Source organism: Bombina bombina, chromosome 6 (genome assembly GCF_027579735.1).
Source record: "Bombina bombina isolate aBomBom1 chromosome 6, aBomBom1.pri, whole genome shotgun sequence".
NCBI classification, from domain to species: Eukaryota; Metazoa; Chordata; class Amphibia; order Anura; family Bombinatoridae; genus Bombina; species Bombina bombina.
The window spans coordinates 1,064,635,112-1,064,654,324 of NC_069504.1; the positions used below are offsets into that span (position 1 = coordinate 1,064,635,112).

The following is a 19,213-nucleotide window of genomic DNA, read 5'->3' on the forward strand; positions in this document are numbered from 1 at the left end:
GCTTGTGCAATGATAAATGCCGACAGCCTATGCTGTCGGCATTTATCGATGTGCAGCAGACATGATACGCTACATCGTATCATGTCCACTCGCACTATAATAAATCGGCACCGTAATGTGTTTGTTTACCATGACTCTCAGGATTTGCTCTGTTTATATACTCTTATACTTATTGGTTTGCCTTTTGTTTTAGTTTTGTTTTGTTTTATTTTGTTCCTTTTGTTAGTTTGGAAAAATGAGTAATCCATAACAGGGGGATTTTTACTACTAATACTATGCCTACTTTGCTGAGAATCAGATATACTGATGCAGGATAGATCGAGATGATTTGCCTATCCCCTTCATTTTATATAGAATAGGAGTTACTATATTAGACAGACTCACTGTCAGATCTGTATATAACATAACCAAAGGTGGGATATCTAAAGAAATATTTTCATGAAGACATATAATTGTGCAAACTGTCTTTTTCTCCTTTTAATCTGTGCCATGAAAGCACTGGCAACATTTATCTCAATGCATAGAATCTCCTATTCTGTATCTAGTTATAGGATGTGCTATGTTTGTATATGCCTATACTGATTTGTTTGCCTTTTATTTTTGTTAGGTTATGTTTTTGTGTTTTTGTTAGTTTGGAAAAATGAGGAATTCATACAAACAGAGGAATCTTTACTACTAATATTATGCTTACTGCATTAAGAGCAAAGCATACTTTGTACAAGGTTTAATAGAGACTTCTTGCCTATACCTATAGGGCTTATCATGTTAGACTGGTTCATTATAAGATGTATATAATATAACCAAGTGCAAGATATCTAAACTAGTATTTTCAAGAAGATAACTGAAACATATCATAGATGCATAATCGTGCAAACTGTCTTTCTCCTTTTTAGCCTGTGCCATGAATACACTGTCAACAGTTTTCTCAATGTATACAAACTCCTATTCTGTATGTATTTATCATTTCCTCAATAAAAAAATATTACAAATATTAATCCAGTAGCGAGTGAGTTAGGAGTTTATAAGTTTTGAATAGAGTTGTACAGTGTAAAAAAATTATTTTGTGATTCTCACAGAGCATACAATTTTTATTAAGTTTTCAATTTACTTCTATGATTCAATTTGGTATTCTTTGTTGAAGAGATACCTAGGTCGGTGTCTAGACAACTACATGGCAGGAAATAATACTGCCATCTAGTGCTCTTGCATGTGGATAACATTCTTGTAAAACTGCTGCATTATAGTACTCCAGACATGTGCACGCTCCTGAGCTTATGTCCATGCTTTTCAACAAAAGATACCAAGAAAATGAAGAAAATTTGATAATACTGGTAGAAGCAAATTAGAAAGTTGTTTAAAATCACAAGCTCTATCGGAATCATGAAAGAAAACAATTGGGGTTTATGTCCCTTCAATTACTGCATTGCAAAGGATCTGCATACAATGTAAACGCTTTTAAAAGTTTAATTTTGCTAAATGTACAGTTTTGTATTCAAAAGCCTTTTCAATGTGTGAATAGTTCGACATACAGTATATAATATATGTTAATAAAAAGAGAATAAATCACATAGAAAATTCAGCGCAACAAACACCATATAGGAATTATGATCCAATTATAATTAGTCTTAATAGAAATAAAGTCTTAATATAAGTACACTTTTCGTTGATTAAGATGCTTATAAAGTCTTTTCTATCTCCAGTATTGGTGTGGGATTGAATCTAAATCATACACTGTGATAGGTGTCTTCTTACCGGATTTACCCTCAATCGTATGAGGTAATGAATGATCTCAATGGTTAGCTCAGGTAACTCTGGAACGGTGGTGATGTTTCGTCTGTAACTGTTCTTTACAGGGTGGTATGGATACTCTGTTCTTGTACGTGCCACTTGTTGAATGGAAACTTCCAAGGGATATTTTCCTTGTGTTGTGGAACTTTCTTGTGGTCTCTCGGGAGTATGGTATTCAGTTTTAGTCTTTGAACTTTATGTGGCAGGTCAGAGTGTTATAGCAAGTCTCTTCCTGACAGCGACAAGTAAAATTCGCTGTCAGGAAGAGACTTGCTATAACACTCTGACCTGCCACATAAAGTTCAAAGACTAAAACTGAATACCATACTCCCGAGAGACCACAAGAAAGTTCCACAACACAAGGAAAATAAGTAAAATTCGCTGTCAGGAAGAGACTTGCTATAACACTCTGACCTGCCACATAAAGTTCAAAGACTAAAACTGAATACCATACTCCCGAGAGACCACAAGAAAGTTCCACAACACAAGGAAAATAAGTAAAATTCGCTGTCAGGAAGAGACTTGCTATAACACTCTGACCTGCCACATAAAGTTCAAAGACTAAAACTGAATACCATACTCCCGAGAGACCACAAGAAAGTTCCACAACACAAGGAAAATATCCCTTGGAAGTTTCCATTCAACAAGTGGCACGTACAAGAACAGAGTATCCATACCACCCTGTAAAGAACAGTTACAGACGAAACATCACCACCGTTCCAGAGTTACCTGAGCTAACCATTGAGATCATTCATTACCTCATACGATTGAGGGTAAATCCGGTAAGAAGACACCTATCACAGTGTATGATTTAGATTCTATCCCACACCAATACTGGAGATAGAAAAGACTTTATAAGCATCTTAATCAACGAAAAGTGTACTTATATTAAGACTTTATTTCTATTAAGACTAATTATAATTGGATCATAATTCCTATATGGTGTTTGTTGCGCTGAATTTTCTATGTGATTTATTCTCTTTTTATTAACATTTTTATAAGTGCCAAGGGTACACTTTTATCATTGTTTCATGCTGCACAACCATTGAACCAATAGGTAGTTACATTACACAATACACTACTTTCCGTCCATTCATTATACTAGGTATAATTTAGCGCTGGTAACATCTCTTGTCTAAGTGTATATATATATATATATATATACAGTATACTATATATAGATAGAGATATAGATAGATAGAGATATAGATAGATAGAGATATAGATAGATAGAGATATAGATAGATAGAGATATAGATAGATAGAGATATAGATACATAGAGATATAGATACATAGAGATATAGATACATAGAGATATAGATATATAGAGAGATAGAGATAGAGAGAGATATAGATAGAGAGATAGATAGAGAGATATTTATATTTATTTTATATATATATATATATATATATATATATATATATATATATATATATATATATATTATATATATATATATGTGTGTGTCTAATCCAATAATATGCACTCCCTGGATTTAAGCCCAGCACACTTTATTCAGCAGTGACGTTTCGGGGCATTCACCCCTTCCTCAGGAAGGGGTGAATCCCCCGAAACGTCACTGCTGAATAAAGTGTGCTGGGCTTAAATCCAGGGAGTGCATATTATTGGATTGTACTTATTGATTGTTTATGCACCCTGGTTTGGAGGAACTGTTGGCCAGTGGGAGTGCGCTATTTTGGTCTATATATATATATATATATATATATATATATATATATATATATATATTTAGAGATATATAAATGAGCTCTTGTACTGATGATCCCCTGCACTGATTAAGCAAATACTGTAAAGAGCAGTGCCAGATCAGGGTGCAAGATGCGTTTTCAGGGCAGTGTAGAATACACTTTTATGTATGGAATTAAATTATAGGAAAAAGCTAAATATATAATGAAACTACATTGCAAACCTGTTTTTACTACAAAAAGTTAACTATTTATGGAGTTTTCAATTTTGATTTTAAAGTCCCTTTAATAAATATGTATTATTTCTATATTGCCAATTATTTTGACTGTTAATTATGCTTGATTTATTACTTCACATCCCAGGAACAGAACTTTTTTTCACTTTCTGCAATGAGATTTTTTTAGTAAACATTTTTCTGCAGGTCATTTTTAAATAAAATAAAATTGTAAATTTGTCAGTTACACTAAAGCACCAGATCAATTGCAATGTGTTGGTTAACTGGAGAATAAAGCAATATTTTAAAGTTGTATAATCTAGTGCAGAAGTTGAAAATTACATTGCAAATTAGCTGCAGACAAAAAAAGTAATTGTAAAATGTCTCTTGAATTAATCTGTTTCCTTTTCTCTTAGTCTAACATAGAAATGTAGTAATTAAAAAGGTGCATTGCTCATTCGAACATCTTACATTCAGAGAAAAACAGCTTTGCAGACTGTGAAAAGCTAGGGAACGAGCTTGCAAAAATCTCAGAGCCAGACAACAATCAATGCACTGCTGCTTTGTCTTCAAACAGCACTTTGCTCTGGATTCACTGTGTTAAGGAAAAAAATATACAAAGCAGCCAGAGAACAGCTCTGTTTAAAAAGAACAGCCTAATGTGGAGCAGGGCTGAAAAGTTAAAGTGCTAACAGTTCCTGTTCTTTCGGCAGACATGATGCATTTTCTGCGATGACATCTCAGATCACTCTATGTTCTGCCTTGGGGCTTCACAAATTTATATGTTTGGTTAGACCCTTCAGTCTTAAAGGGACATTAAACACCTTGTTTTTGTTTAAAAATGGTGCTTGCATATTTTATCACTTTTTGTTTACTTCCACCAAATACTGCAATAGTTAATGCAATTAGCAGTATTTTGAAGAAATCCTAGATTATAGAATTTGCTTTTTGACCTCTTAGTGAGTGTGGCACAAGCAGAAAAGCAAGTGATGTTTAATGAAATACATTTAAACGGGCATGAAACACCATATGTTTCTTTCCAGATTCAGATAGCAGCAATTTTTAACAACTTTCCAATTTACTTCCATTATCAAATTTTATTGAAGGTGCAGCATTGCACTACTAGGAACTAGCTGAACACACTGGTAAACCAATGACAAGAGACATATATGTGCAGCGACCAATCAGTAGCTAACTCTCACCTTCTGTGCCTACCTAGGTATGCTTTTCATTAAAGGATACTAAGAGAATGAAGCAAATGAGATAATAGAACTTATTTGGAAAATTGTTTTAAATTGCATGCTCTATCTGAATCATGAAATAATAATTTTTGGGTCATTTTAAGTCTCACTATGCTTATGAAACTTGCAGTACGTGAATATTATTATGCTGCTATTTTAGTCTTCTACTTGGAGTCTGTCGGTTCTGCATGTTTGTTTGTCCTGCTCTGCACAAGATACTGCTAGCGTGGGACACCTGTGGGCAAGAAGTATGCTTTCTCTTCTCTTATACAGCAGGGAGTCTTTAGAGTAAGTTATGTGGAGCAATAAAATACAGGTGGCCCTCGTTTTACAACGGTTCAATTTACACCGTTTCAGAATAACAACCTTTTTTTCCAGTCATGTGACTGCTATAGAAAAGCATTGAGAAGCAGTGCATTTATTAAAATAACCAGTAGGTGGAGCTGTCCGCTTGTGTTGCAGCAAAGCCAAGCAAGCTTAAATTAATCAGTTTAACCAGACCTGAGCTATCGAGTAGATTTCAAAGGAACGATATCTTCCTGTATAAATCAGTCCAGATTGGAATGCATAGATAGAACTGTTTGCAGAAAAATGCAAGTGAAGTCTGTGTTGTGTGATTATTTTATTAGGTTTATAATGCTGTTTAGCAAATATTTTTGTTCATTTAACTTAGTTTAATTATATATTCTGTGTTGTGTGATTATTTTATTAGGTTTATAATGCTGTTTAGCATTTAAAGTCTTCATTTCAAAGCTTTAAAAATAATGTATTAGGTGTTACTTATGACAATTTTGAGAGGGGCCTGGAACCTATCTCCCTCACTTCCCATTGACTTACATTATAAACTGGGTTTCAATTTACAACAGTTTCGATTTACAACCATTCCTTCTGGAACCTAACCCCGGCGTAAACTGAGGGCTACCTGTATGCCTATGGGGCAATAGTATTAATTACTGGAAATGCTATTATAGGAGGTTCATTGGTAAAGTTTGTGTGGGTATGAGAAGGTATATGGACGGTTTAGTTGTGAGAGGAACTGTGAAGGAAGCAGTAGTAAAGTTAGTGGGTAATTATAGTACTGATAAAGAAAGATACTGCTATAAACAAGCGTTCCCCTTTGTAATACCAGCGCACGATAAAGTAAATTGCAATGCTCACGAGAGCGCGCTTCCATAGGCTCCTATGGGAGCCTCGTTCTGATGCCATCAGAGACGGCATCAGAACCTCGCACAGCCAAAGGGGCAAGTAGCACAGAGATGGGCAGCATTTTTTAAATATATATGCATATGATTATATACATAATATATATTTATATATATACACATTAACACATACATTTATATGTATATAAGCATATAATATATATTTATATATATATACACATTAACACATAAATTTATATGTATATAAGCATATAATATATATTTATATATATATACACATTAACACATACATTTATATGTATATAAGCATATAATATATATTTACATTGCGGTCTATGGGAACACACAGTTCCCATAGACGGCAATGTAAAGATACTTTTCAGTGCCATTTTTTTTCTAACACCCCACTCCCACCAACTTTAAAGCCCTTCAACTGCCTAGTGCAGTTTTATTTTAAAAAACGATAATGCCCTCTATTTTGAAGGCATTTGGGGCACTTTTAGAAAATAAACCAGAGATCTAGGCCTATCTATCAAGCTCCGAAAGGAGCTTGACGGCCCGTGTTTCTGGCGAGTCTTCAGACTCGCCAGAAACAGCAGTTATGAAGCAGTGGTCACAAAGTCCGCTGCTCCATAACGCTGTCCGCCTGCTCTGAGCAGGCGGACAGGAATCGCCAGAAATCAACCCGATCGAGTACAATCGGGTTGATTGACAGCTCCCTGCTGTCTGCAGGGGGCAGCGTTTGCACCAGCAGCTCTTGTGAGCTGCTGGTGCAATGCTGAAATACGGAGAGCGTATTGCTCTCCGCATTCAGCAAGGTCTTGCAGACTTGATCTGCAGTGTCGGATCAGGTCCGCAAGACCTTTAGTAAATAGGGGCCATTATCTCTGGTTAATTTTTGGAGCGCTAATTGCTACTGGGAGCTCGCAGTAGCAATAACCGCTCCACTTGTAATCTAGCCTGTAATGTGATGTAGACATAATCTAAAGGAGATTTAGTTGAGTTACCAGTAGATCATATCAGTCTGGCAAATTGTGTGTTGATTTCCTGTTTCTGGGTGTTACACCAGGTCATCGTGCAAATTTAACCATGACATTGAGATGGACCCAAACCTCCGGGTTTTACAGGAGCACAAACTGAATGGAATAAGTGTTCTGGAGCTCAGGCAGCTTCTGTTGCAGAATGATCCCAGCCTTCTGCCAGAGGTGAGTATCTTGAATTTTCTGTGAATGAATGACCGTGCTGCACAATACTAATGCAACGTCTAACAAACTGATGATTTACTTGTACTGAAATGTGTCCCCCCACAGAACCATAGCACAGATTTGCTCTGTAACTGTTATAATGCTACACTAGAGAGCCATACTGTACCATACATTTTTTTTAGTAGGCAAATTTTAACTATAAAATAATTCACAATATGAGCCCTATTGAGAATCAAGCTATGGGTTAAATCTACACAAAATATACTGTATGTGACTTATGTGCACCAGCTATTCTAAGTCACGCAAACCAGCACAAATAACACGCATATGTTGTCACCTACACACTTTGTCAGATGTGTACATTGTCGCACAAAGAAATACAGACTTTTTCATACTCCAGTCAGTCATATTGTGTTAAATTGTTTTTCAATAATCAATCGGACTTGTTTTGATCATTTATATCCGAATCTACTCATGCTTCCATCTTAAGAAACTACCAAAACAGCCAAGACAGAATCACACACGGAATACATATCTATATGTGTTTTATTGAACCAATTCTTCACCTGAGCAGACTGCATAAAAGGGGGCAATTACGCATATGTATTTACATACATGAAATATTACATCAAATATTATTTTTCCTAAAAACCTGAAGAAATTACAATTTTACAAATTTTCATGTGTTTTAAACACTAAGATAAAATGATTTGTATGATTTTTCACAAATATATGTGCAAAAATATGTTTTACACAGTTTCACACATAGCAGTGAGTTTTCTATGAGTGTATAATATGTGTACAGTTTTGTTTTTGTTGCATTTCTTTTTTCTTCATAAATGGAAATAAATGGAGTCCACAGCTGCATTCATTACTTTTGGGAATTCAGAACCTGGCCACCAGGAGGAGGCAAAGACACCCCAGCCAAAGGCTTAAATGTCTCCCCCCCTTCCCTCATCCCCAGTCATTCTTTGCCTTTTGTTCCAGGAGGTTGGCAGAGAAGTGTCAGAAGTTTTCGATAGTCTCGTATGGAGGGTAGTACTCTTCAGCATGGGACTTTTAAGTAGTCATGTCAGCCTCTCAGTGAGAGCATGGGTGAAAGTTAGTCTTTCTGCGAAACCATACCGACTCATATTAACAGCTCCAAAAGCAATCAGCATTGACAAGTTTCGCTGCCTGCTTTTTTCTCTCAGGTCCATTGCAGAAGCGACGCTACTATATGTCACACTTGAAGGGCCGTGTTCCTGTTCCACAGCGTAGATTACGGTAAGATCGTTTCATTTTACTTTCATCATGGATGTATTGTAATTACAACTGTTTATCCGAGAGGGACTACAACCTTTCGGGGATAACTTTAACATAGGGTCTCAGTGAGGCTCCTTTTTATATCTAGGAATCAAGGGTTAATATCTCCTCAGGGGGGTTATTGAACAGGGGGGGTTTATAATCATGTTTATGTGATTCTGTCTGCTACTTTGTAGTGTTGCTTCGGCTCATGGCTATTTTGGAACATAACGGCCTATGTCTAGTGATGCGGCCTTTACGGTCGGGCACCCTTTTGCATGGACTTCATGGTTTACCTTGTGACTCCATTTCCGCTTTCCTGACCGTGTGGCGACGGAGAAATTCTGGTCCGCTGGTGTCTGGTTCTCTGGAGGTGGTGAGTGCCCCAGCCATTGGGGGTGTATGGTGCCGTTTAGATTTTTCTTATTGGTCCAATTTTTATTCAGTCTCCCAGTTATGGAGGATTCTGATTTTTGGAGACGGATGTCTCTGATTCAGACTCTACTTCTTGCGAAAAATATGAATTAACCCGGGTGATACATGCCCATCAGTTATGTTCCGAATACCGTTTTAGAGTGCTCTGTTCCTCGGGATCGGGGAATCAGGTGCCCACTGAGCCATCCATCTCTGGGGATTCTATTTCTCACAAGACGCGTTCTCTACCACCAACTCTTACTACGCATGCAGGTAACCCAAATACTACTTATCCTTCTAGGGAGTGTGGCCTGTTCCCACTGGAGGTTACGACACGGTTCCGCATGGCCATATCTTTGGCGCTGGCGCATCTGCACCTCCCGGGAGTGTACTTACGATATTGTCCGTGTTCCGTTAACCGGGGCTCGTCAGGCGTCGCCTGGTCCAGTTCAGCCCTCCGGGGGAGCGACTGCCCTGAGGCCTCAGGGGGTCAACCTTTGGGGCCGGTGTTTTCTTTTGTCCCGGCGGAGGTATGTTGCACCTTTCGTTATAGACTGGCGCGCCTTCATGTTTTACTAAGGCACGTTTTTGACGTTGCTGTAGGATCCTACTCTTAATGGGTCTGGGGATTCTTAGTCTAAATCTTCGACTGGCTTGCATGCATAGACATAAGGGGATGAAGTAATCTTCTTATAGTCTTTTTGTTATTTGTGTATCCTTTTCCAGTTCTGAGCTTGGAACTCTCGGACCCCTGTTAGACTGGTCCTGCGGGTCTGTCCGTTCTTCCTGGGCAATAACCTACGGGTTGCCTTATCTTTTATTTTCATTCAGTCAGGATAATTTTTATTTGGTCTAAAGCTCATGTTGTGGTGTGATGTTTCCTTCTGGAACTTTCTTCTCTGGAATTGATACTCGCAATTTTGTGGTTGCACTGTTTACAAAAGTCTGTCTGACTGTTCTTTATCCCTCCATCTTGGGGGAGACTCTATGTGGCCTTGACAGTGCTGGGGCCCTTGGTTTCAGGCTGGTCCTGACTGGGTACAAATCCTTCTGTCTTTGAGGCCTAGTTTAGACACATGGCACCTTTTTATGTCCGGTTGGTCCGGTGAGGGTGCCTAGTGATCACAATATGATTTGTGTTGTTTACTTGTTTTATTTTACAAGCTTCAACTAGCATCCTGAGAGGACTTGATGGTCTGTGGTTGCTTAGGGGCATGGGGGATTGGTTCAGTCCTCATTCGGCTTTCAAGCTAGTGGGCCGGGACTCTGTTGAGATCCGCGGTGACATGCTTAGTGGTTTCCGATTTTTCCGGGAACTAGAGTGTTCCTTCCCGTTGTGGGTTGGAGGCTTGGAGGATTTAGGTCCTTCATACCGCCGTTCTTACGGTTTTGCCTTTCATGGTCTCTTTTGGAAGTGTCCTTTTAGGACTTGTTCCTTTTAGAGGTTCTCTTCCTTTGGGTCGAGACTTTCTGGACTACGTCCGTTTTTTCTGGCGGTTTTGGACGCTTAATTAGGAAGTGAAGGCCGTGAGGCTCTGTCTTCCTTCGGTAGTTAGTCGTCTCCATATCAGGGGCGATAGGAGGTGTTGTCTCTTTTTCCAAGCTTTTTGCTTAGGGGATGTTTTTCTGCCTGAGTTCGGGATGCTTTGCATTCTCCCTTGGGTGTGGTCCTCTGGAACGTTAATCTGCAAGGATTATGGAGACGCCTTTTTTTCTACTCTCTTTCCGGTGACTCTGTTCTCGTTCTCATTTCCCTTAGTGTTGCCCTTGGGGCCTTTGGGCTCTAGAGAAATTGCGTGACTTTGTCGCGGCCTAGCACCTTGTTGGGGGGGGGGGGGGGGGGTTGACCTCCGGCTAAGTGTCTTCTCTTCCCTTTGGTCTGGGAATTACGAGTGAGTCCTGTACCCATTCTCCGGGTTTCCCGGTTTCCATCCCCTGTGAGTCTGATTGCTTCAGAAGGGGTATCTTGTGTTCCCTGGGTGTGTCATTCATTCTAGGATGATTCTGGGTCCCATGTCCAGGGTTCTTGTCTTGGATTTTCTTGATGTCTGGAGACTTATGATCCTGTGGACTGGTTCGGGACCCATTTTTTTCAGGGACCCTATGTTGTGACATAGGGGCTAGCTCATTGGGCTTGCAAGCAGGAAGGCCAGAGTGCATATCCACCTTCGGGTACTGATTATAAACTTTAAGGCCTGACTTGTTCTTCGGACAGAGTGTGCTGCTCCTTCATGGGGAGTTTTTTTCTCTGTTGGGTCAACAGTGGTGTCTGGATGATTTTTTCATTCGGTCCGTGTTTTGATCATACTATGGCTTCATGTCTTGTGGACATGTACGCTGTTCTTATCTGAGCCCTTCCCTTTTGAGGGGATAGTTTGTCTTCCTTATGAGCTGGGGTTTCCTCTCTCTGGAGGGTCTTTGTCCTGCCCTGTGTGTAGGAGGTTGGATCAGGTGGCTTATTTATGTAAGGGGCAGCATCTGATGCTCTGTGGGCTCTGTTCTACCTGTTGAAATTTGATCTCTCTACGTAGAGACTGTCTAAGCTGTGACAGGTCTTCCTACAGATCTATTGCACTTTCTCTGTTCCAGGTCCCAGGGGGTTCTCCTTGGGAGTGCCTTATTTTGGAGGAGCGGATTGGGTTGGCACCCGAGCTCTGTTGGGGTGGGTGAGTCCCCCCATTTTCTTTCCATTCCCTGGGGGCTTGTAGTTGGGGCCTTTCTGTCTATCAGACATGTCGCTTGGGCTGGTCCGGTGTTGGAGCAGGATCTGAGATCTGTTGCTCTGCTAAATCCGTCCTCTGAGCATTTCTTGTTTTTTGTCTTGTTTCTTTGAGACTGGTGGGTCTCTGTTGGTCTGGAGTTCCTTATGCTAGCTGGACAGCTAGCTCAGCATACTAATGCACTGTGGCTACTCTGCGCTGTAGCAAACCGAGGGTTGCAAGTTCGATCCCTGGCAAGGTCTACTCAGCCTTCCTCCTTCCGAGGTTGATAAGATGAGCAGCGCCTTGAGTCCCTTAAGGGGGATTAGCCACGCTTTACAAGAACATTCATGTTTTCTCCGTGTATTTTCTTCTTTGTGGAAGAATACAGTAGCTTGTGCCCTTTCTTTAGTAAGGGGTAGGCTGGGCGACGGTGTCTCCTGGAGGCTGTTGACTCAGTCGAGTCTAGTTGCTGCGGTCTCTAGCAAGGTTTGTGGACTATCTGCGGTCAGGGTCCTTGGGCCTTTTCCTTTTCTTTTTTAAAGTTGTTCTCGGCTTCGGACGAAGCGGGATGTTGTTGGGTAGGGGTTTTCAGGCCTGGTGCCCTCAGAATGGGCCGCCTTTTGTATCCTCCCGTTTTTGCATTCAGTGTCCTCTATAGCTTGGGTATTGTTTTCCCAAAAGTAATGAATGCAGCTGTGGACTCTTTCCATTTATGAAGAAAAACTTAAATTATGCTTACCTGATCATTTTCTTCAGATGGAAAGAGTCCACAGCTCCCCGCCTGTATTTTTCTGTGGGGCGTCTATTATTTTTGTTCTTCTGGCACCTTTTCACCCTGATATTTCTTCTACTGTTCCTTGTTCCTTCGGCAGAATGACTGGGGGATGAGGGAAGTGGGGGAGGTATTTAATCCTTTTGGCTGGGGTGTCTTTGCCTCCTCCTGGTGGCCAGGTTCTGAATTCCCAAAAGTAATGAATGCAGCTGTGGACTCTTTCCATCTGAAGAAAAGAAAATTATCAGGTAAGCAGAATTTAAGTTTTTTGAGCCTCAAGGAAATTACACAGGAATTTATGAGATGGATCTATTTAAATCTAACTGTCACCAAACGTGTGTATTCATATAAGAATTTGCAGTTCTTTTAAAATGTTACATAATGTTTCTCAGTCGCTTTTTCACTAATCAACTAGTGTTAAAATATATCAGTGTTTGAGCAAAGCAGTTTACTTCTTTTAGCAAATGTTTTCCGTTCTCTTTGTATCCTTTGTTGAAGGAGCAGCAGTGCACTAATAGGAGCTAGCTAACCACCAATTAGCAGCTAGCTCCTATAATTGTTTTGCTTCTCTTGAGCCTATCTAGGTATGTGTTTAAACAAAGGATATCAAAAGAACAAAGCAAATTAGATAATTGAAGTAAATTGGAAAGTTATTTAAAATTGCTTGCTCTATCTGAATTATTAACATTTAGGGCTAGATTACAAGTGGAGCGTTAAATTATCGCGCATCCTCATTTGTGGTCGCACGATAATTAACCAGCTATTACAAGGGGCTGGTTAGTGCTTATAAAATTAACCAGAGATCAGATCTCTGGTTAGTTTTATAAATTTGCCCCAAATGCCCGCAAAATATAGTGTAGTGTATTTTATTAAAAAAATAAAGATAGCGCAGCATCTTTATTTTTTAATAAAATAACTGCACTAGGCAGTATTTTGGGGGTAAAGTTGGCAGGAGTGGGGTGTTAGAAAAAAACGGCACTACTTACCCCCTTAGCTGCTCTTAGGTTCTGATGCCATCTCTGACGGCATCAGAAAAGTCTTCCATTGGAGCCTATGGAAACGCGCTCTCGTGAGCACAATGCTTCCCAGCAATCGCGTTCGCATTGCTGACAACTTGTAATACCAGTGCACAATATTTAGCGCAACACTTGTAATCAGGCTCTCAATTTTTATTTCACTGTCCTTATAATGAATTCTCGGCAGGTGTAGTATTCTTGAGTAACTCTAATTTGTTTTTGTATATTGTTTAAGTTCACTCTAGTTTTTGGATTTACTTTTTGTAGGCTTGTTTGCACTATAATAGAGGAGACGGAGCTCATGGATCCTGTACCTACAAGACTAACTGTAACAAGCTTCACATTTGCCAGCATTACCTCCATGGGGATTGTAAGTTTGGGGCTAAGTGTAAACGGACACATAATCTCAGGGATGCAGAGACAATGAAGAGGCTGATCAAATGGGGAGTGTCTGAAAGCCTTGTGTCTCAGCTAATAGGGATCTACATTAATGCCGCAATCCTTAATGGTAGCAGTGCCCCACCTTCCTTGCAAAAGAGAGATGCAATTACGTCCTCAATCAAAGGCAAGTATGTGAGAAAAAATGGCTTTAGCCCTTTATTTAGTTGATCAGAGTGAAGGAAAATTTAATGTTATTAGAACCAAAGGTTGTCCGGATGAACTGAAATGAGATGACTTCCTACTTTACAAATTGTGTGGATGCTTTATAGCAGTGTTTCCCAAACCCAGTCCTCAGGACCCTTGACAGACCACATATTCATTATATCTTAACTAGAGCACAGGTGAAATAATCAGCTGATCAGTGAACAAGTGCCTACAGGCACGAAACGCGTATAATGCGGGTGGGCTGAGGCTCTCCTATCACCTTGTTCGTTTACCTCTTTTTGGTTTTATGATGTTTCCGTCTGTTTTTAACTTTCAATAAAGATGAGCTGCTTTTTCACATAATCGTGTGATCGGATCTTCAGTGCTGGGACTTTGTGTGGATGTCCTGAGGACTGGAGTTGGGAAACACTGCTTTATAGTGTCTATACTGTCTATAGGACACGCATCACATCACCTGATAGACCAGGGTGGGTGTAGAGGGTTTAACAATATGCTCCCACGTGCAACTGTTAACCTAGGTTGCAGCATTAAAGGGACAGTCAACACTAAAATTGTTATTGTTTAAAGAGATAGATAATGCCTTTACTACCTATCCCCCCAGCTTTGCACAGTCAACATTGTTATATAAATATACTTTATAACATTGAAATCTCTAAATGTCTCCCTGTTTCTAAGCCATTAAAGAGAGCCTCATATCACATGCTTTTGTATTTACTTTTCACAACAGGGGAGTGCTAGTATATGTGAGCCCTATAGATAACATTGTGATCACGCTCGTGGCTTGTGGCAGACACTGCAATAATTGGCTTAAATGCAAGTCAATAGATAATAACTAAAATGTCATGTGACCAGGGGGCTGTCAGCAGAGGCTTAGATACAAGGTAATCACAGAGATAAAAAGTACATTAATATAACAGTGTTGGTTATGCAAAACTGGGGAATGGGTAATAAAGGGATTATCTATCTTTTAAAACAATAAAACTTCTGGTATAGACCGTCCCTTTAAAACTGATTCACTGCTAAGCCTTTTCCACACCCCTGTGCTAAGCCAATTTTCAGCTCTTTTGATTCAAATAGAACATACAATTTTAAACAACTTTCCAATTTACTTCTATTATCAAATTTGCTTAATTCTCTTGTTATCTATTGCTGAAGGAACAGCATTGCACTACTGGCAGATAGCTGAAAACATCTAGTTAGCCAATCACAAGAGACAAATGTGTGCAGGCACCAATTAACAAGGGATACTAAGAGAACGAAGCACATTTGAAAATAGAAGTGAATTTAAAAGTGTCTTAAAATGACATGCTCTGTCTGAAGCATGCAAGTTTAATTGTGACTTTCCTATCCCTTTAAACACTATCGCAAGTCAAATTTCAGTAAGGGACCCACACAAATTATATACTGTTTTTTTTTTCCAGCAGATTCAGAATACACCGTTATGATATTTATATCTTATGACATGTGAGATAGCGGTATCAAAAATCTAAAAAGAAAATTTATATTTTTGTCAAGATTTAAGTAATTAATATTGAAAACAGCCAGAATTCCACTGTTGCTGTAATCACCTTACTAAATTGTCATCAAGGGTAGCCACATGTGAAATAGGGGCCCATATAGGCTTTTGGGGGTTAGAATATCGATTAGAGAAGCCCCTTTGTGTAGTAAAGAAATAAAAGCACTTTATTTTTCTTGCATGGCGATCACTGTTACAATATTGATATCCTGGCTATACAGACAAAATTCATATATTTTTTTTAAGAGAGGGACTTGTCTGCTCTAAAGTAAACTTTATTTGGGGTCTCTAGACATAACAGATTTTTTTTATTGAGCTTATATAAGGATCTCTAGACACAACACAACCTTGCATATTGTGTTTTTACTTTATTTAAAAAAATATCTGGTTTGTTGTGGTCCCCATTTGAAAGAACAGGCAATTCTGTTTCAAATAAGGGGTATTGGAGGTCTTTGGCTAGTAAATTAGCTGATATTGAGGGGTTTGAACACCCCCCCCCATCCAGCTCTCTTACCTGCCTGTCATATTGAGGTCCTGCCCCCACTGTGATGTCACCATGCACATTCGTGTGCCATCACCAGCATTGACCAGGCCGGTAGTCATGCGCTCACTGGCAGTAGTTTGCATGACGACCCATTCTCATCATGAGCACAGAAACGGTTTAAGGGACATCAAAGTCAAAATTAAACTTTCATAATTCAGATAAAGCATGTACACTTATTAATTTATTTATTTCTGTTTTGTTTAAAATCATACCTAGGTAAGCAGTAAGGCACTACTGTGTGCTATGTGTTCCTCTTGTCATTGGCTCAAGTGATGTGTTGAGCTATGCCCAGTAGTCGCATGTTGCTCTGGAGCTGACTTTATATACAGTACTGTGCAAAAGTCTTAGGCCACCATTAGATTTGTTGTTTTAGCAATGGTATAATGACCATATATAATTATTTATCAGGCTCTTTATTAGAATACAACCAGAAAATACAGGATATTTGTATGCACTTTTAAAAAACAGAAAAAAAGCAGAAAAAAATATTTCTATAGGCTAAAAGTGGCAAGTATTTAGTGTGACCTCCCGTTACACTTGAGCAATAGCAGGAAACTGGCTCTTGTAAACATAAATTGAATGGAACCCTTATTATTATTATTGCTAACACCTGTATTTGTCCTACTATTTCATGTCAAAATGACTGCTGTGAAAAAGGTATATTACACCAGGTTTGTGCAAAACATGCTTGAGCATTTCCTACACATGTGGTATGAGTTTAATTTATTTCAAGCTTTCTAATAAGACCAACTTTCAATCCCATTAAAAATGCCAAAGATCAAAGAATTTGAGAGACATAAAATCATACTTTTGCATCAGCAATCCCACTCTCAAAGGGAAATTGGCAAACAAACTGGATACTGAAGATGTGGTATTCAAGCTGTTATAAAGAAATTTGAAGAATCAGGAGAGGTCAAAGACATAAAAAGGACTGGAAGGCCAAGAAAACTTTAAAAATCTGATAAAAAGTTTCTCAGAGTTTCTTCTTTAAAGAGGATGGATGAAATCCGGCATGGACCTGGCTAAGCAGGTTGACCCTTCTACAGTCCGAAGGAGCTTGATCAGGAATGTTCTTTGTTGAAGGGTAGCAGCCAAGAAACCACTTTTTTTCGGGCAACAGGGTCAACAGGGTTCACAAATATTGGAATGAAGATCAGTGTAAAAGAGTATTATGGAGTGACGAAAACAAGTTTTACATATTTGGCTCGAATTGTCGTCCTGGTTTGGGGCTGCATATCTGCCAGTGGTTTTGGCAATATTGTCCGAATTGATGGGATCATAAATGCTGAAAAGTACAGACAGGTTTAAATCATCATGCCATTCCTTCTGGAAAGCACCTGATTGGGAATGGCTTTATTTTTCAGCATGATAACGATCTCAAGCACACTGCTAATGCAGTGAAATCATATTTGGAGAGAAAAACAGCTGATAAAACACTGACAGTCATGGACTGGCCCCTACTAGTCCCAGACCTAAATATTATAGAGGCAGTATGGGATCATCTGGACAGAGAGAGAAATAAAAGGCAACCTAAATCTAAAGAAGAACTCTAGAAAGTTCTAAAAGAAGCCTGGTATAATATACCAGAAGATTACTTACCGAAAACATCAGGACAGTCTCCCCAAAAGAGTTTAAGATGTGCTTAGTGCCAAGGGAGGTCACACTAAATACTGAATTTTTGTCTGAAGAAGCCATTTTCTTCTGTTAATTGTGTTTTTTTTTATGCTTTGTGTACACATTTCCTGTATTTTCTGTTTGTATCTTTATAAAGAGACCAAAAAAGGTTGGTCTGATGAAGGGGTGAACACCCCGAAACGTCACTGGTTTATATGGAATAAAACACTTTTTATTTCACCTGTATCAAGTCCAGTGAGTGCTTGTGTTATAACTTGGATATTTGAACTTTCTATAGCACCCTGGCAGAATTTAAATTTACTGTTCGTGGCAGTGCACTTATTTCAGTGGATTATATATATATATATATATATATATATACAGTATATATATATATATATATATATATATATAGTCCCATCCAATGTAAAGCACTCACCGGGTCTTTTCAATCAATACAACATTTATTAAGTGACGTTTCGGGGGTGTTAGCCCCGTCCTCAGACCATATAAAAACACACAAGACATACCTGAACCTTTATACCCCCACCGCTGTAAACACTTGAGCCGCAGACCGGAAGTCCCATGGCGTCGTGACCGCTCCACTGCACAGGTCCGGCCGTAACCATGGCTACCGGTAACTACAACTCTGTAAAAGGGACAGATGGTACACGCATAAATACATTATATGCTTAATAAACGATACATGCCATAAATACACATTTCATTTTAGTCTCCTGAACCAATCCTTCTAGGGGCAACATCAGCATATAAATCAAAGTAAAAGTGGTGACGATCAAATATATCAGATAAAAGACATATCTGTACAACTATGCAATCATTATAGTAATCTAATATGTTTGAAAGGATATCTATCAGCGCTAGACTTTAATGACTATCTACAGCTCCTCAAAGAACAAGAAGGGTCCTTAGCTAACCCTTAATAGAGACATAGTGTAGGAAATAGATGTTCAAGGAGCGCCAGAGCAGGCAGAGATAGATTAGAAGAATGTATAGGTAATAAATTTAATAGGCAATGCTTATCGATCTAAACAATTATAAATACTAAAATTACAATGCTAGAAATCATGGATCCATGATAAAAGACAATATAATATACAAACGGTTAAAACAATATGATGTACAGATGATTTAAAATTTGATACAAAACTTGTCACCAAGGTGGGCGATTCAAACACTGGTATTTTTCAAACAAAATAAGTAGATGGTTAGTCCGTAAAAGTTTCAAATGTGAGAACAGTGAAAAAAACTAGTCAATGAAAAAAGTGAAATGTGGGGTCCTGTGAATGCGTTAAAAATATAAAAAATGTGGAATTGGAAATGTGTACAAAAAATGTCACAAAGAGAGTGAAAAAAGTGACACGTGGTCAAAAAATATATAAGTGATGAAAAACAAAATATTCC

General features: G+C 38.8%; 1 protein-coding gene across 1 annotated transcript in view; it reads left to right on the forward strand.

The window, feature by feature from the left end:
- The window catches only part of LOC128664171 (protein mono-ADP-ribosyltransferase PARP12), a 140,313-nt gene that overhangs the window by 21,138 nt on the left and 99,962 nt on the right, over positions 1 to 19,213 (forward strand). Inside the window, exons 2-3 of the mRNA XM_053718931.1 lie at positions 7,185 to 7,320; positions 13,776 to 14,073. Coding sequence (XP_053574906.1) covers positions 7,185 to 7,320; positions 13,776 to 14,073 — 434 coding nt within the window. The remainder of the gene's footprint in view (positions 1 to 7,184; positions 7,321 to 13,775; positions 14,074 to 19,213) is intronic.